Source organism: Mauremys mutica, chromosome 6, assembly GCF_020497125.1.
Source record: "Mauremys mutica isolate MM-2020 ecotype Southern chromosome 6, ASM2049712v1, whole genome shotgun sequence".
Lineage (NCBI taxonomy): Eukaryota > Metazoa > Chordata > Testudines > Geoemydidae > Mauremys > Mauremys mutica.
The window spans coordinates 125,450,411-125,472,798 of record NC_059077.1 but is presented as its reverse complement, the minus strand read 5'-3'; the positions used below and the strand labels follow the sequence as shown (position 1 = coordinate 125,472,798).

At 45.5% G+C, this 22,388-nt stretch overlaps 1 protein-coding gene across 1 annotated transcript in view; it reads right to left on the bottom strand.

Annotated features, from left to right (window-relative positions):
- Positions 1–22,388, bottom strand: part of DNAH6 (dynein axonemal heavy chain 6) — a 207,005-nt gene that overhangs the window by 110,400 nt on the left and 74,217 nt on the right. Inside the window, exons 32-38 of the mRNA XM_045021828.1 lie at positions 12,546–12,713; positions 11,588–11,736; positions 10,348–10,455; positions 8,527–9,082; positions 5,522–5,644; positions 4,805–4,987; positions 3,085–3,228 (exon numbers count right to left, since the gene is read on the bottom strand). Coding sequence (XP_044877763.1) covers positions 3,085–3,228; positions 4,805–4,987; positions 5,522–5,644; positions 8,527–9,082; positions 10,348–10,455; positions 11,588–11,736; positions 12,546–12,713 — 1,431 coding nt within the window. The remainder of the gene's footprint in view (positions 1–3,084; positions 3,229–4,804; positions 4,988–5,521; positions 5,645–8,526; positions 9,083–10,347; positions 10,456–11,587; positions 11,737–12,545; positions 12,714–22,388) is intronic.

Genomic DNA, 22,388 nt, shown 5'->3' with positions numbered 1-22,388 from the left:
ACCCACACTCTGAACCCCTTCCTTCAGCAGAGCAAAGCTCCATGAACTGGCATCAATTTGGCAGAGCTCCTCTTCTGTGGCTCCTGAGAAGATCTCCTTACAGCTGAAGCACCATCTCACCATCTGCTTGGCCTGCTTCCTCAGCTCCACCATTTGGGGTGGTGCTGAAACATAGGCAAGGAGCCAGCCCAGTGGGCCCATTCCCAGAAAAAGCCTGTGTGTTATGGTTGTTTTCAAATCTCCTCCAGTGACAGAATGAGAAGGGAACTGTTCAACAATGACCCCAAAGTGGCTTCAAAATCATTTGGAAAGGGATTGCTTGGGGGATGGCCAAACCCTGGAAACTTCATGGAGAAGTCTAAGAAGTCAACATAGGACATTCAGAAAAGCCAGCAATGCCCCTCTGCCACGTACACTGGCCAAACCGGACAGTCTCTATGCAAAAGAATAAATGGACACAAATCTGACATCAGGAATCATAAAATTCAAAAACTAGTAGGAGAACAGTTCAACCTCTCTGATCACTCAGAAACAGACTTAAAGGTGGCAATTTTGCAACAGAAAAGCTTCAAAAGCAGACTCCAATGAGAAACTGCTGAACTTGAATTAATATGCAAACTAGATACCATTAACTCTGGCTTGAATAGAGACTGAGAATGGCTGGGTCATTACACAAATTGAATCTATTTCCCCATGTTAAGTATCCTCACACCTTTTTGTCAACTGTCTGAAATGGGCCATCTTGATTATCACTACAAAAGTTTTTTTTCCTGCTGATAATAGCTCATCTTAATTAATTAGCTTCTTAGAGTTGGTATGGCAACTTCCACCTTTTTATGTTCTGTATGTGTATATATCTTCTCACTGTATGTTCCATTCTATGCATCTGATGAAGTGGGCTGTAGCCCATGAAAGCTTATGCTCAAACAAATTTGTTAGTCTCTAAGGTGCCACAAGTCCTCCTGTTCTTTTTGAGAAAAGTTAAGGTGAATCAACTAAGGCTGTGGAGTCAGTGCATATAAATTAAAGCACGTTAACCCCTCTCCCTGTATGGTTGCTCTCATTCAGAAGCAAAATGGCCTTAGCTGAGAGAATTAAGTTAGAGTGAACTAAACCACTTTACTCCTGAACGAGAGCCTCCACGTGGCGGTTAACACACTTGAATTTATGCACATTTACTTCACATCTTGAGTTGATTTGCCTTAACTTTCCTTAATATCCCCAGACAGACAAGCCCTAAATTGCTTCCTGCATATCCTGGAGAAGAGATACAACCCCAAGTGTCTTGGACTAGGGGAGAGATCAGGCTCCAGAAAAATACACTGTATCTCATGGATGTCACCACTTCTGGGGTGGAAGGGGCAGCTGTCTAACAAAACAGAAACAAGGAAAATGAAGCTGCAGGAGGAATTTAGGACAGTATGATTAATGATTCTCCATTGCCATGCACCTTGGGCTCCATTCACAAAAGAACTTAGGCTCCTAGGTGCCACCTTAAGTGCCTAAATGCCAGAATCAGGCCCCAGTGGGATTCACAAAACCCCTGCTCAGTTGCCCTTGAACCCTCCAGAACCTAAATGTTTTGCAGTAAAAGTTCCCTAGGCACCTGTGTTTCTGTTTCTGTGGTCACCCCATCTCAAAAAAGATATATTAGAACTGAAAAAGGTTCAGGAAAGGGCAACAAAAATGATTAGGGGAGACATTTAATAAGATTGGAACTTTTCAGCTTGGAAAATAGATGACTAAGGGGGGATATGATAGAGGTCTATAAAAGCATGACTGGTGTGGAGAAAGTAAATAAGGAAGTGTTATTTTCTCCTTCTCATAACACAAGAACTAGGGGTCACCAAATGAAATTAATAGGCATCAGGTTTAAAAACAAACTAAAGGAAATATTTCTTCACACAACACACAGTCAACCTGTGGATCTCTTTGCCAGAGGATATTGTGAAGGACAAGACTATAACAGGGTTCAAAAAAGAACTAGATAAGTTCAAGGAAGATAGCCATTGCTGGACCTATTAGTCAGGATGGGAAGGGATGGTGTCCCTAGCTTCTGTTTGCCAGAAGCTGGGAATGGGCGACAGGGAATGGTTCACTTGATTCCTTGTTCTGTTCATTCCCTCTGGGGTACCTGGCATTGGCCACTGTCGGAAGACAGGATACTGGGCTAGATGGATCATTGGTCTGACCCAGTATGGCCGTTCTTATGAGCACACGCACTGCAGCCCCATGCCAGGTGTCCAGACACCTAAGTCCGCAGAGCAAGAAACAGCGGAAGATAGGTGTTCCTCCATCTAATTTGCCTGCATGGCCCAATCCAGTAAGTGTGCTCAGACCTAGCCTACCAGATCGGGCTCCTATCAGGAAGCATACACAAGGCAGGAGGGGTGGGAGTGGGGAGGAGGATGACCTCCCACATAACCTTTAGTCCAGTGGTTATAGTACTCACCTGGGATGCCAAAACCACGTAGGCTCCTAATGCCAAGAGAGGGTTGCCAGCCGAGAAGCCCCAACAAAGGGAGGCACCTCCCTGCAGCATGGTCCTATCTCCGAGAAAGTGGTGGGGTTTAGCACACGCCTCTCAGCTTGGCCTCTTCCACTGGCTAGTTTAGGCAGGGAGCCGCCTAGCTCGCTGGCTTTAGTGAATCCTGGAGACGTGCCTCTCTCTTCCCATTCAGTGCATAGGGAGCCTAGATGCCGAACTCAGGCTTTGTGAATCTCAGTTACCAGGGTAACACCCAACATCACCACGCCGTTTCTTTGCCAATCTAGCCCCTCCTGTCAGATTTACACCTGTACAGTTTGAGTGCAAAGCAGGTGTGAAATGCTACCTTTCTAATTTGGTAGCACTTTGTCCTCACTTTGCATCAGTGTAAATGATTACACAAAGTACACAGCAATGAAGAATCAGGCCCTGGGTCTTTAAAAAAAGTACCACAGCATCTTTAATGACCACAAATGGTTAGGACTTAGGTTTAAGAAGGAAAGATCCTTTCTGCTACCTCCATTTGTTACATTATCCCCCTGCCTCCTTATATATAGAAGCTACTGTAAATGCCGTGAGTCAGCTTGTTTCTTTACCTTGGCTTCAGGATTGTCCTCAAACTGTTGTCTCACAAACGTATCAAAAATATCCCAGTAGTTTTCCATTAAATTTCCACCCAGTGACCATAAATAGCAGAAAACAAAAGTCTGGCAGACTATGGTTTTTAATTTTGATTGGTCCTATAAAGAAGAAAGATAGTTAATCCATTTATTTTGTACATTACTTTTCATTACATCAATGTCTTAAAAAAAGTCCTGCGGTCATGAACGCTGAATTAGTATTCAATAACAACAATACTCGTGGAGAGTAAGCTCTGCATGTTCTCAATCCAAGGGCCAATAGAGTTTAAAAATGTTCAATTTATGAGCCTGCCTGGTCATTCTGAATAACACACTTCACAAGTCTACAACCTGAGCTCTGTGCAGCTGAGGCAGGAGACCAGCAGGCACGGGGAAGGGGGTGCAGGGGCCTAGGGCCGCAGGGGGCACAAAGGGCTAAGGCCACAGGGAGAGAGGTATTTTGATAGTATTTTATTTTAAAATGTATTTTTAAATGCAAATTCCAATTTACTCAAGTTAAAACTACTTTTCAACATGGTCTAAAACAGGGGGCTCAAACTCAATTTACCTTAGGCCCAGTGCCAGTTCTCAAATCCTCCCAGTCGGCCAATAATGTCACTCATGCCACCCAGAACCCACCCCCCCAAAACTCCGCCCCCCACTTGCCTAAGGCTCTGGAAGGGAGTTTGGGTGGGGGAGGAGGTCTGGGGTAGGAGATTGGGGTGCAGACTCTGTGATGGAGTTTGGGTGCTGGGTGCAGGCTCTGGATGAGAGGAGTGCCAGCTCTGGGAGGGAGTTTGGGTGCGGGAGGGGGTGTGTGGGAAGTGGGTGGGGGTGCAGGTTCTGGGAAGGAGTTTGAGGGCGGGGGTGTGTGTGGGAAGGGGGAGGCAGTGCAGGTTCTGGGAGGGAGTTTGGGTGGTGGTGGGGCATGGGAAGGGGGTGCAGACTCTGGGGGCAGGAGGAGTGTGTGGGAAGGGGTGGGGGTGCAGGCTCTGGGAGGGAGTTTGGGGGTAGGAGTGGGGGTGCAGGCTCTGGGAAGGGGTCAGGAGGTGCAGTGCTTACCTGGGGCTCCAAGGCAGGGCGGGCTGGGGGGGTCTCCACGTGCAGCTGCCCCCAGGCACCGCCCCCATAGCTTCCCATTGGCCGCAGGGGCACTCAGGGCAGGGGCAGCATGTGGAGGCACAGCCCTGCCCCGCCCTGGGGCCACAGGGAGGGGCCAGCAGACACATGGAGTGAACAGGCAGACACTGCTCAGTTCTGCTGCACTGCTGGGGCCTCAGGCCATTGTAAGTCGCCTGGGGTGGGTGGGGGGAGCGCCCGGGGGCGGCAGGTGGGGCCAAGGGAGAGACCAGGCCCCAAAACTCCTGATGCGCTGCAGGCCACATTGGGGAGGTTCGCGGGCGGCAGATGGCCCGCAGGTCAGGAGTTTGAGACCCCTGGTCTAAAAGCTAACATCCCACTCAACAGAAAGGTACCAGTGCTCTTCTAAACAAAGAAACTATCATTTCTGAATATCAGTCAGTTCAGATCATTAATAGATTTCATGATTTCAAATCAAACAACACAAGCTACAAAACAAAAATTTATTTAACATAGAATGTGATTATTCCACATTTAAATTTTATATAAGAATTGTAAGTAAGTGCTTCCTACATATCTTGAGTGTATTATATATTAGTATGTTAAATACTTATACCATTTTAAGATCAGGGCCTCCTTTTCCAAACAGCAAAGACTCCAGTAAACAACAAAGCGTAGTAACTTTACTGATGTCCACTTGTGGAATAGCTTGTGAGCACTTTTTATTGACAAACTTTAGACCATCATCAATATAGCGACAAAACAGATCAAACAAATGCTGTTTTGCTTCCTCATTTAACTAAAATGAAAACAATATTTTTATTAATAAATTTTTAAAAAATTGTTTTGAACAAAGCACCCATCATAACAACAAGCTGTACAGCATCCTTGACATCCAGAATATACTGGTAAATTTTGTGCACATGCACACACAACACATTTTTATATATTATAGATATACAAATGAAGGATTATGCTGACAGGCCTGTTCCTGCAACCCTGACTCATGTCAATAATCCTTATTCGCATGATTTATTCCACTGAAGAAAAATAATAATCTGGAATGTTTCATGAAGTGGAAAAACACTTAGATGCATGTTCTGCATATTTTTATATATTTTATACATTTAGATTCCTACTTTATTACAGTTAATTATAATTACTGGTTTATTAAAATGTTACTATTAATAATAATTTTGTTTAATTAATTAAAATAAATAAATAAAAATATCAATCCTTAATATTGATTAAATATCTGTTGCTAACAAGTTCTTCAAGGGGGAGATTTGAAAGTGTAACATCAGTACGTAAAACTAACTTTGCTGACACCTACTTTATTTGGAAGACTTGCCATCCAAGTCTGTACATATGGGACCCATTTCAGTTCCTCGGGGTCAATGTATACCATTCCACATCGGCTAACTGTTGCAGGCGAGGCAACCCTCAGGTCTTGTACCTGAAGTGTATGGATATTGCATGTAAAACATGATACCGTACATTTCAAATGCACGTAACAGAGGAGGTATATTTCCAATTCCCTTCACCCTGAGTTAACTTGTGGACAGGCATTCAAGTATGAACTGTAATCTATCACCTTATTCATTTTATTCCCCATTAGCTTCTTGATCGCCACCATCCGTCTGCAATTTCCTCCTTCCAATCAGAAGACAAAAATGCATAACTGGTAAAGGAATTTCTCTTTTTTTTTGGCATGCTGATTCATCACTATCCACCAGTGTGTAAATTATGATCATATTCACACAGGGAACAGCTTTACTTACCAGTTACACCAAAAACCAGATTAGTTAAGCATCAATAAATAAGTCTGCTAGTGAAGTGTTTTGGAAACCATGGAAAAACTGTGTCGACAATATAATATAGCAACTAAATCAGGTTTTTGACATGACAAATCAGGAGAGCACTCATAAGTGCATTTTAATTTATTCTTTACACAAGAGAGCTTTTCTAGAACAGTTAGAAACGTGAACACCTCACAAATCCTTTGCCACACTGGAGAGAAAGCAAATGCACAATTTCTTGAATACTTACAGGTCACTCTTGGCTTGGAGAATTCACTGTTTCCAGAACTTTAGCGGATGTTATTTCTATTTAATCATACCTATAAGAGTTCTTGAACACTTTGAGTATTGCTAGGCTCCCAATGCAATACTCATCATTAATAATATGTAGTATTTTCCCACGTATATCAGCCAGATCACCATGTCAGTGATCATATTCAAGCACCCAAATGCATGCATTTTCAACAGTAATGAGGCTTTTCCAGTTTGATTAACTTTGGTTAGTTTTTTCCTGGCTGTCTGAATACCTGCAGCAGCATACGTATCATCCAACTAAATACTGATCCCAATGGAATACAGTAGGAATGAATCTGGCCTAAAATATCTAGGCTGGCTAAATGATCACAGAATAACAGAGTTGGAAGGGACCTCATGAGGTCATCTAGTCCCACCTGCCAGGGGCGGCGCCAGACCCCAGCACGCAGGGCAGCATGTTGTAGGAGGTGCTCTGCTGGTTGCCGGGAGGGTGGCAGGCAGCTCCCCCGCAGACATGCCTACAGAGGGTTTGGTGGCTGTGCAGGATGCCGCTCTGCTTGGGGCAGTGAAATATCTAGAGCCACCCCTGCCACAAGTGAGACCAATCCCTAGACAGATTTTTGCCCCAGATCCCTAAACGGCCCCCTCAAGGATTGAGCTCACAACCCTGGGTTTAGTAGGTAAATGCTCAAACCACTGGGCTATCCCTCTCTCTTTCCCATCAGTAAGTGGAATGTAAGAACCAGAGAGTTTAAACATAAAGGAGGGAAAAGAATTGCTTAGAGTGGCACAATGTTGAGGGTAATCAGGTAATGAGGTGAAACTTAATTCTGACAGAGTATCAGAAAAAAATTCCAAACAGTGAAATCTGCTAGGAATTGTTCTAGCTCTCTTTTTATGATCTATGAATGATATTATTATATCAGAAAGGCAACTTAGTTTCTGGGTAGAAATAAGATTGTGTGAGCAGGTGACCAGGAGAGATACAATGAGATAACAGACGTTACTCAGGTCTAATATTAGCTTCTAGGTAACTACCTGATGTCAAAGACTGCTCGGCTTTGACCCTGAATTGCTAACGTGTGAAAGGGAAGTCATTCTGGAGAAATCCCCCTTCTCATCCTCGCTAGAAAGAAAAACAGAGACTGTCCAGGACAAAAATTACAAACAAACAGATATGGCTAGATTGTCGGGCTCAATGGGTAGTGATCAATGGCTTGATGTCTAGTTGGCAGCTGGTATCAAGCAGAGTGCCCCAGGGTCAGTCCTGGGGCCGGTTTTGTTCAACATCTTCATTAATGATCTGGAGGATGGGATGGATTGCACCCTCAGCAAGTTCGCGGATGACACTAAGCTGGGGAGAGCAGTAGATATGCTGGAGGGTAGGGATAGGGTCCAAAGTGACGTAGACAAACTGGAGGATTGGGCCAAAAGAAATCTGATGAGGTTCAACAAGGACAAGTGCAGAGTCCTGCTCTTAGGATGGAAGAATCCCATGCACTGCTAATGGCTAAGCGGCAGTTCTGCAGAAAAGGACCTGGGGATTACAGTGAATGAGAAGCTGGATATGAGTCAGTGTGCCCTTGTTGCCAAGAAGGCTAACAGCATATTGGGCTGCATTAGTAGGAGCATTGTCAGCAGATCAAGGGAAGTGGTATTTCCCCTCTATTCGGCACTGGTGAGGCCACATCTGGAGTATTGCGTCCAGTTTTGGGCCCCACCCACTACAGAAAGGATGTGGACAAATTGGAGACAGTCCAGTGGAGGCCAACGGAAATGATCAGGGGGCTGGGGCACATGACTTACAAGTAGAGGCTGAGGGAACTGGGCTTGTTTAGTCTGCAGAAGAGAAGAGTGAGGGGGGATTTGATAGCAGCCTTCAACTACCTGAAGGGGGGGGTCCAAAGAGGATACCACTCGGCTGTTCTCAGTGGTGGCAGATGACAGAACAAGGAACAATGGTTTCAAGTTGCAGTGGGGGAGGTCTAGGCTGGATATTAGGAAATCTATTTCACTAGGAGGGTGGTGAAGCACTGGAAAGGGTTACCTAGGGAGGTGGTGACAAAGCCCTGGCTGGGATGATTTAGTTAGGGTTGGTCCTGCTTTGAGCAGGGGGTTGGACTAGATGACCTCCTGAGGTCTCTTCCAACCCAATCTTCTATGATTCTATGATAAATTCAGCTGCAGATCATATATTTTATCAATATAACAATATAGTCCATAAATTAAGCAAAGCAAACCAGGAATATCACAATGAATATTAAAATCCAAGAAATTACAGTACCTCAAACACCATATGGATGGAAGGTGTGAGTTTGATTCTTTCACTGTTTGCCAAGCAAAGCATCTTGTTATCATCCAAAACAGTGTTCAAGTTTTCAATCCACAATGCATCCACTGGCCCGTCACTGATGATCCACTTGTGATCTTCAGTGGTGTCATTAACAGCTGCTCGAACACTAAGACCCATCAAGCCATCTTTCCACTCGAGAGTTAAATTATTAACTTCACCATACAATTCACCCATTGTAATTGATTTGGGGTTCAGAATATAGGTTTTGACAGGCTGGTAAAAAGGGTTTTCCTCACCAGCCTCATGTAAAACTCCTAAAGTCTGTGCCAGAATTTGGTAAACTGTAGTTTTTCCACCTCCTGTTGGCCCAACAAGCATAACACCATGCCTTACTAACATGGTTTCATAGAGCTGTATGACTTTATGAACCATGCTTGCTTCAGGCTGCAATCCTTTTGAAAGCATGACATCTATAATTGTTGATTGTAGTATCCCATAGTCATGTTCTGGGATTATGACTCCCGGGAAAAGATCAGAAATAATCCCACTGTCAGAGACAAAAAGAAAAAAAATAACTTTATTTTTGTTAATTACATTAAACTAATTAAAAATTACATGAATTATATATTTTAAAACATCCATTTCATACTGAAGTACTCCATATCCATTCTAGTTTGTTGTTTTTTTCACTTGGACAGCTCTTGTATATAGCTATCACCTAATGTGCTAGAATAACTGCTCCAGGGCCTAAACCAACATTTGCAAATGTGGGTGCCTATGGTTAAGAACTTAAGCCCATATTTAGGTACCTGAACTAGTGACCTAATTTTCAGAGTTGCTGAGAACCTGCAGCCCCCACTGATATCAATATAAACCTGCAGACCCCACTGGTGTCAATGGAAGCTAAGGGTACTCAGCACTTGTAAAAAAATAAACAAACAAACCAACCAGGCCTCTCTTAGGCAAAGCACTTAGGCACATGCTTAAGTGCTTTCCTGAATTGGGGCTTTATTGAGGTGCCAATATATGGATTTAGGTGCCTAACTTTAAACACCCAGCGGGTGTGTGTGTGTGTGAAAAAATGGGGTAGCGCAAGATCGAGTCCAGCATCAGCCCCCACCCTCACCTCGTGGGATCATGGGTCCAGTAACCCTGCCTGGAGTAGGCTGCCGGCACTAGGACTGCAGTGGCAGGCGGGCAGGGTGGACTGCACACCTGAGCTCCGTGCAGCTGAAGTAGGAGACCAGCAGGGAAGGGTGCGCAGGGGGCTAGGGAGGGAGGTGCATCCAGTGCATGGGGGGCAGTCCCTGGATGTGGGACTCAATACTGGGGCACAGACCCTGGATGGGGAGGTTGATGTTGTGGGGCAATCCTTGGAAGGGCTGGGTTCATGGAGGGCAGTCCCTGGGTGAGGGATTGGATGCTGGCAATACACCATCCCATGCCACCCTTACAGTCAATTAATTCATTTTAACAGTTAATGTTTTGACTTATTTTGCTAATTAAAAATGCTCTTGGTAGACCTTTGCCAGTGTTGAAATAAAAGGTACTATATTTATTTGAGTCATATTGCTGTCCTATGACAAATAATAAGCCTTTTTTTTTTGGTAGATGTATCTTGTATGGATGCAGCCCACATAACACAATTGTAACTAGGTGGAGAACCACTGTGTTAGACATTAAGTGCAACAGTCTCTCCACCTAAAATACAAATTAAACTACACTTAGAAAGTTGGGTCTTCTCTTTCACTATGGCAACATAAATGTGATATGACTAGATGAAGAAAACAAACTAGTATTATAGAAAATTACCTGAACAGAAGAGCATCATCTGCAAGAAATTTTGGTAGGTTAGAATCTCGTAAAGCCCTTATTAATACCACTTCCTCATTCAGATCTGGGTTCTCTCTTTTTAGTGACCTGAATTTTAATAAAAAGCAAACAAGATGTCTCAGTTTCACTCAATCTATTTTTATATCAACTATTATTCATGGGTACTGTAGGTGAACTTGTGTAAATAACCTCTCATAAAATGACTCCCTAAGAATTCTAGTACATTTCACTTATACTGTCCAGATAAAATGTTGTGTTAACTCAAAAATCCACTTATTATATCTGAACTCCAACTTTTGACTACTCACCATGTTTCTATTATTTATTCCTCAGAATTCAGTAATATTAAAGTCTGGAAACAATGTTAGCCAATCACATCACCAACAGAAGTAAGTGTATCCAGAAAGACTACAGCAAGTTCCATACAAGCTCGTTACTTATCTTCAGGAGGTAACTAATAGGGTTTGGTTTGGGGGTTTGGGGGTTTTTTTCTCTGGACCTCTAAATGTGTCTTCCTTTTAGAGTGTAGAAAAAAGTACAGAGCTTTTGAAATCCATATGTTTAATAAGCCATTTTCAGATATTTCTGATGAAGATAGCCAGAATGTATGCAATAATACATATACTGTCTTATGCTCCCAGGCTACATTGTCCCTATAACCAGGTAATTTCTCTATTTTCATGTATTACCCTACTGCAGTGTTTCCCAAACTTGGGACGCCACTTGCGTAGGGAAAGCTTCTGGTCTGCAGGGCCAGTTTGTTTACCTGCCGTGTCTGCAGGTCTGGCCAATCGCGGCTCCTATTGGCCGCGGTTCGCTGCTCCAGGCCAATGGGAGCTGTGGGAAGCGGCGGCCAATATGTCCCTCGGCCCATGCCGCTTCCCGCAGCTCCCATTGGCCTGGAGCAGCGAACCGCGGCCAGTGGGAGCCGCAATCAGCCAGTCCTGTGGACGCGGCAGGTAAACAAACCGGCCCTGCCCGCCAGAGGCTTTCCCTACACGAGCGGCGTCCCAAGTTTGGGAAACACTGCACTACTGTATAAATGTATTACGTAAAAATCAAGCAGTGATCATCTACATTTCATTTACAATAGTTGTAATTACAGAAGGAATCTTTCTTAACCCAAACATGATTTAAAACATAAAACTGTTAATATTTCTAAGTATATAAAATTATATTCATACTAATGTTATAGCTCATACAGTATGAGGATACTTACCCAGCCATGACTAATACAGATTTGACTGCTCTCATTCCAAAGTCATAATGGTCTTGTTGAGAAAGCTGCTCGCTACAAAGTTTGTACATTTGAGTCATCTTCCTTGCAAGAATTTTACTAGATTCAAATCCTTCAGAATACAGAATCACCTAACGTACACAAGAGATGTCTACAGTTTTTATTAAATACTGGAAGTTTTTATTTCTAGGAACTCAGTGCTGCTCTCACATTGTCTTCAACTGACACTGAATGTATGCATATTAATATATGTATTAGAAATAATATAATTTTGCATTAATTTATTTTAACTATAGTTTTTCTACAAACACTCTCAGGTATGCAATCTTCTTCTGTCTACAGGAAATAAAGCATTAAATCAATTTACTTTGGGAAAATATTAAGGGCTAGATCTGCAAGCCTTGCATTGGTGAGAATTTACTAATAGATCCATTTACTTTAATGGGAATATTTGTGTGAGTAAATACTCACCATTGCAGGGAAGGGTTGCCCTGTCTAGCCCTAAAGGATCAAAAGACTCACACTTAAGAGTATGTAATAAAGTACAGCAAATATTTTAAATTATGGACTTATATTTCTGAGTGACATTAGACATAATATATGTCATGTCCGAACAGAGTAATGCTGTGCGGGATTAACTAAGTGTATTTATGAAGAAACTCCAATTTTCCAGGAAATATTTTACAAAGAGATCTACACACAAGCATAACTTCGTTAATGGCATATTTGAGAAGACTCTAGGGAGATAGAGACTAGACACTCATGATAATATTGTGGTTCATTACTATTAAACGGTAACATTGCCCTCAAATAAACACTTGCAACATGTTTATCGTATATATTATAGATTAATAGATTAAGGACAAAAGGGATCATTGTGATTATCTAGTCTGACATCCTGCAAACCACAGCATATAACATTCCCTATATTTACAGGTACCTCAGCAATCAAGGCATAATTTGGAACCATCATTGCAAAGGGTCTGAAGAGAGCTTTTAGATTGTCAGGTAGCTCTGTTCGTCCAGCATAGCCAGGATTCATTGTGATGAATGCCACACAGGTCATAACCAACTTTATTTCACGTCCCTCAAACATAAATCGAGAGAGCTGTTTAAAAGAAAGTGAAATGTCAATATACTTTACACTAAATTTCTACAAAAAATAAAATCACACATTATTTTTTAAAAATTAGGACTTTTTAAAAAAAGACAGATTACAGATAGTGGATTGTGGTTTGCATTTATATCTGAATATGAATACACTTGGATAATGCATTTTTCTTTCTAAGCTTTTGAAAAACCAAATGAAACTACTGGCTTCACACCTGGTTTTAAATGTGAAACAAACAGAAATAAATATGAAATCCTGATGAGCACAGCAGACAGCTTTGTGGCATTTCTGGTTATAAAGTGGGGCTTTTCCACAACAGTTGGCTCTGCTAACAGAGGAAGACACCTCTGAGGTTCCACCATGTCTAGAATTAGGATTTGCTGGTTTAGGATCCTTCAGTATTGGAGGCTTTGTTTTCAGTTCAGACACAGAGGACTGTACCTTCAGTGGGATCTGAGGCTGCTTTTTATTTCCTGAGGGGCTAATGACCAATGCAGGCCCCTCAGTTCTTACCAAACCAGCAGTTATGGAATAGAGGGTTTGGCCTCAGAGCCGCCTGAGCTAGAAGGGCTTGAAGCTGTCTCTGATGCTCCTTGAGAGCTCCTGGGGTGAAGTTGCTGCTGACCATGCACCATGAAGAAGCATGTTGTTCCCCCAGCTAAGCCAGACACCTCCTATGGGCATTTGAAATGGGGAATTCAGCAGAGCAAGAGGCACATCTCTTAAATCCTCACCTCTTCTCCTCTGGATCCATCGTACGATCCATGAGCCCACACTGAGGTGTTGGAACAAATACAAATGAATAAAAGAAACAGCTTCCATACATAAAATAATCAAAGCTAAAATTTCTAACACTAATCTAACCAACTGAAAATGCTGACAGAGGCACTGAGTTTTTTAAGAGGTTGGATCAGTCTGGTGAGATTCCTGGTCCTCTGCTGCTAGGTAAGTGGTGACCAGGAACATTTTGTGGGATGGAGCCTCCTCCTTCTCCACTAAGAATTCCAAGACATATTGGGCACAATGCTTCACTGCTTGTTGCTTTAGAATATGGTGACCTGATTGTCCATCTCAATCAGGACCACCTGTTGCGAAATCAGGTTTCTGAAAGTCTTCAGTGCCTAGCGAACCTGACCCTAGGAACTGAAGACCTGCACTCTGTGGAGGAAGGCTGAATAAGAATAAAAGATAAAAGCCATCCCTCAACAAGGAGATCTGAGATGAGGCAGAGGTGGATCGTTTTTACCTTCCTGCTTCCTGGAAAGTGGAGTTATAATGCCATTGGATGTTTTCTGTGTAGGACAGGATCTATGGAGATGTACAGGAAAGTGCTTTATGATCTCTCTAAATGAAAAGCCCGATGGGCCAAACCTAGAGCCCATTTACCTGGCCTTTGCCTTAGCTCTAGGTAGGGAAATGAAACAGTGAGGACAGCCACAAAGCCCCATGACTTCAGCTTCAGGGCTGCAATACCATCCATGGTCTTCTGTGCAGCCCCGACACAGTGGGGTCACAACAATGGATTCAGGTAGATGAAAACCAACAGCCCTCCCCATGCCTCTTCCCCATATTCTCTCCTTTGCAGGCCTGCTGTGGGGGCCACTGTGAAGCTGTGGTCTCTATGCTCTGCCCCACCCCACACATAAAATCATGCTGGGTGCACAGCTCTCGTTTGAGCCAGAAGATTTAGCCACCAGTTGTGACTAAGTTTCCAAATGTGTAGGTAGACTCCTAGTTTTGGAATCACCATTGTGAACAATTTCTCTCTCCCAATTTTATTAATTTCTTCTGGAATTTCGAAATCTCCATTTACAGAAGGTCACCTCAAGTCCTACTCTTTTCTACTGTGAATAAATCCAACTCCCCTAAAACTTTTACATAATTCAGAATGGAGCAGGGCATTACCTGAGTTGCTGTGTACATACATATCTTTCATTTGGTATGATGACACACAGAGGGACCACAGACTGGAATGTTCAGGAATGGAATTAAAAGTAAGTAATAATTTATCAGACTCTTTAGAGAGGGGCTTAAAAATGGCAGAAGGCAAGAATGTTTAATATTCTGTGACTAAGAAAGTGTACATGAAAGAAAAGTACTGACAAATGCTAAATTAGGCAAGAAATTAGATGGATTTGTTTTATAGAATTCAACTGAAATTAATTTGATGGTCTCTAGTGGGCACTGAAATTAAGTGAAAATTACAGGTCAGAATTAATTAACATCCACAGAGTTGTTCTGGGAAAAGCTTTTGAACAATAATCCACCTTATTAAACACTACAAAATAAGGATTTTACTATATTTTCCTGAAAAATAAGAATCTGAAGAACCTAAAGGTTTAATATCTGAACATTAAATAAAATTAATAATGAAGGACCAATCCTCTTGTCATATGAGCTGGTGATTTTAATTCAACATCATGAAACATGCCATCTCAGACCCAATTCTGCAAACAGTAACTATTGTGTATCTTTTCTCCAGCATGTAATCCCACTGACTTCAATGGGTCTACATGCAAGAGTAAAGATATGCACTGTGACGTTGCACTCTAAGATTTTATGAAAATATGGTAATGAGTGTGAATATAATGTAACTGGAATATGCTTCATGCAAAAGGTCTCTTGTAAGATATCATTACAAAGCTTAAATCTACTGAGTGTGGTCATCCAATTTGTATGTATGTATCATTTTTGTATCTGAGGGTACGTCTACACTACACTATTTCGAATCTACTTAATTCGAATTTGTGGAATCGACCTTATGAAGTCGAAGTTGTGTATCCACACTAAATACACTAATTCGACTGTCTGAGTCCACAGTAATGGGGCCAGCGTCGACTTTGGAAGCGGTGCACTGTGGGAAGCTATCCCACAGTTCCCGCAGTCCCCGCTGCCCATTGGAATGCTGGATAGAGCCCCCAATGCCTGCTGGGTGAAAAAATGTGTCGAGGGTGGTTTTGGGTAACTGTCATCATTGAACCGTCACTCCCGCCCTCTCTCCTTGAAAGCGCCGGCGGGAAATCTGTTCGCGCCCTTCTCTGGTCGTTTACAGCTCGGACGCCACAGCACTGCGAGCATGGAGCCCGCTGCGATCATCGCTGCACTTATGGCCGTTGTCAACTCCTCGCACCTTATCGTCCACCTCTTCCACAGTCAGCTGCTGAGAAATCGGGCGAGGAGGCTCCGGCAGCGCGGTGAGGACAGGAAGTCACACAGTGGCGCAGACCTGTCACAAAGCAGGGTACGCCGCGCAGTGGAGATCATGGTGGCAATGGGTCAAGTTCATGGTGTGGAAGGGCGATTCTGGGCACGGGAAACAAGCACGGACTGGTGGGACCGCATAGTGCTGCAGGTCTGGGATGAATCACAGTGGCTGCGGAACTTCAGGATGCATAAGGGCACTTTCCTTGAACTGTGTGACTTGCTGTCCCCTGCCCTGAAGCGCCAGGACACCCGGATGCGAGCAGCCCTGAGTGTGCAGAAGCGAGTGGCCATAGCCCTCTGGAAACTTGCAACGCCAGACAGCTACCGGTCAGTAGCGAACCACTTTGGCGTGGGCAAATCTACCGTAGGGCTTCCTGTGATTCAAGTAGCCCACGCAATCGTTGAGCAACTGTTCTCAAAGGTAGTGACCCTGGGAAACGTCCAGGTCGTCATAGATGGCTTCGGCGCGATGGGATTCCCAAACTGCGGTGGGGCTATAGATGGGACTCACATCCCTATCCTGGGACCGGCCCACCAGGCCAGCGAGTACATTAACCGAAAGGGCTACTTTTCAATGGTGCTGCAAGCACTGGTGGACCATAGGGGACGTTTTACCAACATCTACGTCGGGTGGCCGGGCAAGGTTCATGACGCGCGTGTGTTCAGGAACTCTGGTCTGTTTAAACGCCTCCAGGCAGGAACTTTCTTCCCGGACCACAAAGTAACGGTTGGGGATGTGCAGATGCCTACAGTGATCCTCGGGGACCCAGCCTACCCGCTAATGCCCTGGCTCATGAAGCCCTATACAGGCGCCTTGGACAGTGAGAAGGAGCTCTTCAACTACCGGCTGAGCAAGTGCAGAATGGTGGTGGAGTGTGCTTTCGGACGTCTCAAGGGGAGATGGCGGAGCTTACTGACTCGCTCAGACCTCAGCGAAAAAAATATCCCCGTTGTTATTGCTGCTTGCTGTGTGCTCCACAATCTCTGTGAAAGCAAGGGGGAGACCTTTATGGCTGGATGGGAGGTTGAGGCCAATCGCCTGGCTGCTGATTACGCTCAGCCAGACAGCCGTGCCGATAGAAGATCCCAGCGGGAAGCGCTGTGCATCCGGGAGGCTTTGAAAGATAGGTTCCTCGGAGAGCAGGGTAACCTATGACTCTCCAGTTGATTTACAGAGAAGCTGAACCTGAGCCTGTTTCAGTGACTGTTGACTTCGATCTGCGGTTACATACCCCGTTCTCCAGGTTTCCCCCTTCCAACACACGTTTTAAAATAACTTTAATGGAAACAAGTACTCCTGTTTTTTTAATGGAACACTGATTATTAATAAAGTTTTCTTTAATTATGAATTCCTGTTCAAGGGTTGAAACATGGACGCGGACTGTGGTGGGTACGGTGTGCACTGATGTCCAGACCGCTTCTACACTAGAGGAATGACAGGCTCCTGCTCCTACAGCGGTCTCTGGGGGGAGGACGGTTGCAGGTGGGTGTGCAGGAAGGGGTGGGTTTGCAGGAAGGGGTGAGGGGTGCCGTCTTTGGGATGGAGTTTGGATGCAGGCTCTGGACTGGGGGTTGGGGCGTAGGAAGGGGTGAGGAGTGTGTGGGAAGGGTGAGTATGTGTCCGTGGATGAGGGCTCTTGCTGGGGCTCAGGGCATCGGAGAGGCTCGTGGCTAGGGGGAAAGGGCATGGTAAGGGCAGCCTGCCTTGCCATTTGTGGATGTCAGGCACTAGGACCCTGGGGCAGCATACACCTCACAGACTGACCGGGGGCAGCATTCACCTCCCAGAATGACGCTAGTGCCTAGTGACTGCAGTCTGTGTGTGTCCTGCTGTTGATCCTGCCCCCAAGTCTGTACCCTGGTAATGGAGGCTGTCCTATGCAATTAAAAAACCCCTCCCCCCCCTTCACACAAAGTCTTCTGACAAGGAAAACGTGACGGAAACAGTGAATAACAACAAACTACTTTTAATACTCAACTACACAGTGGGGGGATGAAACTTGGATTTGGGACTGGGTGATCCAGGAAGGGAAGCACTTCTCATACTTTAGTGAATGAGAGCTGTTTGGTACATGAGCGCTCTGCTGGGGTGGAGTGACAGTTTTCACAGCCCCTAGTGCCCCTCCTTCTTGTGATTTTTGGTGAGGGGGGGACAGGACTTTGTGGCGGGGGAAGGCGGTTGCAGATACAGTTCAGGGGGGCTCTCTGCTCCTGCCTGCGGTCCTGCAGAACATCTACAAGGCGCTGGAGCGTGTCCGTTTGCTCCCTCATTAGCCCAAGCAGCGTTTGAGTCGCCTGCTGGTCTTCCTGCCGCCACCTGTCCTCCCGTTCGCTGTGTGAGCGCTGGTGCTGACATAGGGTCTCCCTCCACTGTCTCTGCTCGGCCACCTCGGCTCTGGAGCAAGCCATCAGTTCAGAGAACATGTCGTCCCTAGTCTTTTTCTTTCGCCGCCTAATCTGCGCCAGCCTCTGTGAGGGGGATACCGGGGCAGTTCGTGAAAGACCCGGAGCTGTGTGATGGGAAAAAGGAAGTGATTTCCTTGAAAAGATACATGTTTGCGAACACTGAACACAGTCTAGTCAGTTTCTGTGACCAAGACCATACAGGGCACCTAGTCTCACGAGCTCTCAGGACAAGTTCGAGATTTCGGAATACGCTTTTATTGGCTGCGGTCTTGCACAGGAGATCGGACAAGCGGGGCGGTACAGCTGAATCCGTGTAGCAGCCAGGCCTGGTAAGCACTACACTATAGGCTGCTTAACAGTTAATGGATAGCTGTGCTCTCCCGCTGAAGGCAATCTGTAAAGCATAAAGTCTGACCCTGTTCCAGCCCCTCACGGCTGTGCACGGGAAAGATCACTGTATGCTTTTCCTCTGTGGCCTCCAACACATGGCTGTTAAACGAAGGTCATTGCTATGCAAAGTAAAAGTCAAGCATTCACAATAGTAACAGTACACTAATTGCCCTAATTAGATGCAGCAGTCGCCGAACGAGATTACCCTGAGGCGGGTCACTCGGAGAGAGAGAGAGAGGATGCTGCTCGAATCCCTGCACAGACCAGGACCGTACGCTGCAATGCTGGTGGAGGCAATGATTCTGCTGTACATTAGGATGGCCTGGCGCGGAAGAGTGTGCTTCCACGGAGCACCAAATAAGGCACCTCTCCCCAGGAACCTCCTGCGGAGACTTTTCGAGCTGCTCTCCGAGAGCTTCGTGGAACTGTCCCAGGAGGATTTCTGTTCCATCTCTATATGTGTGGACCTTCTCTTTATATAGTTTTTTAAGGAAAAGTTTTTATATAGTTTTTACATATTTTTTATTCCTGTTTTTTAAAAAATAAATGTTTCCATGTTTATAGCACTTACCGACTGATCCTTCCCCTGATTCTGAGTCCGGGTTAACGGCCGGGGAGGGTTGGTAGGGGATCTCTGTGAGGGTGATGAAGAGATCCTGGCTGTCGGGGAAAGCGGTATTGTAAGCGCTGTCGCCTGCGTCGTCCTCCACAAACCCTTCCTCATCTTCCCCATCGGCGAACATCGCCGAGGAACTGCCCCTCGACACTATCCCATACTCAGAGTCCATGGTCACTGGTGGGGCAGTGGTGGCAGACCCACCTAGAATGGCATGCAGTGCCTCGTAGAAGCGGCATGTCTGGGGCTGTGCTCTGGAGCGTCCGTTTGCCGTTCTGACTTTTTGGTAGCCTTGTCTCAGGTCCTTGATTTTCACGCGGCACTGCGTTGTATCCCGGCTGTATCCTCTGAGTGCCATGGCTTTGGAGACCTTCTCATAGGTCTTTGCATTCCATTTGTTGGAGCGCAGCTCCGAAAGCACAGACTCATCGCCCCACACAGCGATCAGATCCAGGACTTCACGGTCTGTCCATGCTGGGGACCTCTTTCTATTCTGGGATTGCATGGACTCCTCTGCTGGAGAGCTCTGCATTGTTGCAGGTGCTGCTGAGCTCGCCCCGATGTCCAACCAGGACATGAGATTCAAAGTGCCCAGACAGGAAAAGGAATTCAAATTTTCCCGGGTCGTTTCCTGTGTGGCTGGTCAGAGAATCCAAGCTTGGACTGCTGTCCAGAGCGTCAACAGAGTGGTGCACTGTGGGATAGCTCCCGGAGCTAGTAAGTTCGATTTGCATCCACACCTAGCCTAATTCGAGATAGCCATGTCGAATTTAGCGCTACTCCCCTCGTCGGGGTGGAGTACCGAATTCGAACTAAAGAGCCCTCTAGGTCGAATTAAACGGCTTCCTAGTGTGGATGGTTGAGCGGTTAATTCGAATTAACGCTGCTAAATTCGATTTAAAGTCCTAGTGTAGACCAGGCCTGAAACTAGAAATATGAACTATAACTCTGAGGGCCTATTGTAATTATGCAAAGTGAGGGCCATTAACGGTGGCTTGGAATCTTGATTGCTCCCATTAATCAGGACAATTGACTGTAGATGGCTCTGTTTTACTTGCAAGTCTTCCTGTACACATGTGTGCTGGCAAGTGAGTAATGACGTCTTACAGTGACATGTGATCATGTCAGCTGAACTGGAATCCATCTTTAACCTGGTGCTGTTCCATTTAGAAGGAGGGGTGGGAACCCAGAGAGGGTCAAAGGATTCCCACCTTGTGCAAAACTATATAAGGGGGTGGAACAGAACAAAAGGGGCTGCAATCATGAGAAATCCCGTAGCTACCACCTGAGCTGGAACAAGGGCTGTACCAGGGGAAAGGATTGTGCCCAGACTAGGCAGGTGTCCAATCTGTGACAGAAGCTTATTGAAACATCTGAGGGTGAGATTTTAACTGTATTCAGTTTTCTTACTGTATTAGGTTTAGACTTGTGTGTTTTATATTATTTTGCTTGGTAATTCACTTTGTTCTGTCTGTTATTACTTAGAGCCACTTAAATCCTACTTTTTGTATTTAATAAAATCACTTTTTTACTGATTAATTAACCCAGAGTATGCAGTAATACCTGGGGTGGGGGTGGGGGTGGGGGTGGGGGGGGCAAACAGCTGTGCATGTCTCTCTATCAGTGTTATAAAGGGCGAACAGTTTATGAGTTTACCCTGCATAAGCTTTGTATAGAGGGTAAAATGGATTTATTTGGGGTTTGGACCCCATTGGGAGTAGGGCATCTGAGGGTACGTCTACACTACGGGACTATTCCGAATTTGCATAAACCGGTTTTGTAAAACAGATTTTATAAAATCGAGTGTGCGCGGCCACACTAAACACATTAAATCGGTGGTGTGCGTCCATGGTCCGAGGCTAGCGTCGATTTCTGGAGCGTTGCACTGTGGGTAGCTATCCCGTAGCTATCCCATAGTTCCCGCAGCCTCCCCCGCCCCTTGGCATTTCCGGGTTGAGATCCCAGTGCCTGATGGGGCAAAAATCATTTTCGCGGGTGGTTCTGGGTACAGCCTCACCCCTCCCTCCCTCCCTGACAGCGGCAGACAACCGTTTCGCGCCTTTTTTGCTTGGTGAACCGTGCAGACGCCATAGCACAGCAAGCATGGACCCTGCTCAGCTCCATACCGCAATCGTGGATGTTTTAAACACCTCGCGCACTCTCGTGCAGTATATGCTGAACCAGGACCTTCGAACCGAGGCGAGTAAGAGGCGGATACGGCAGCGCGGCGATGACAGTGATGAGGACGTGGACACAGAATTATCTCAAACCGCGGGCCCCGGCGCTTTGGAGATCCTGATGGTAATGGGGCAGATTCTATCCATTGAACGCCGATTTTGGGCCCGGGAAACAAGCACTGACTGGTGGGACCGCATTGTGTTGCAGGTGTGGGACGATTCCCAGTGGCTGCGAAACTTTCGCATGCGTAAGGGCACTTTCATGGAACTTTGTGACTTGCTTGCCCCTGCCCTGAAACGCCATAATACCAAGATGAGAGCAGCCCTCACAGTAGAGAAGCGAGTGGCGATAGCCCTGTGGAAGCTTGCAACGCCAGACAGCTACCGGTCAGTCGGGAATCAATTTGGAGTTGGAAAATCTACTGTGGGGGCTGCTGTGATGCAAGTAGCCAAAGCAATCACTAAGCTGCTGCTACGAAAGGTTGTGACTCTGGGAAACGTGCAGGCCATAGTGGATGGCTTTGCTGCAATGGGATTCCCTAACTGTGGGGGGGCGATAGATGGAACCCATATCCCTATCTTGGCACCGCAGCACCAGGGCACCCAGTACGTAAACCGGAAGGGGTACTTTTCAATGGTGCTGCAAGCACTGGTGGATCACAAGGGACGTTTCACAAACATCCACGCGGGATGGCCAGGGAGGGTTCATGACGCTCGCGTATTCAGAAGCACTACTCTGTTTAAACGGCTGCAACAAGGGACTTACTTCCCAGACCAGAAAATAACAGTTGGGGATGTTGAAATGCCTGTCGTTATCCTGGGGGACCCAGCCTACCCCTTGATGCCATGGCTCATGAAGCCATACACAGGCAGCCTGGA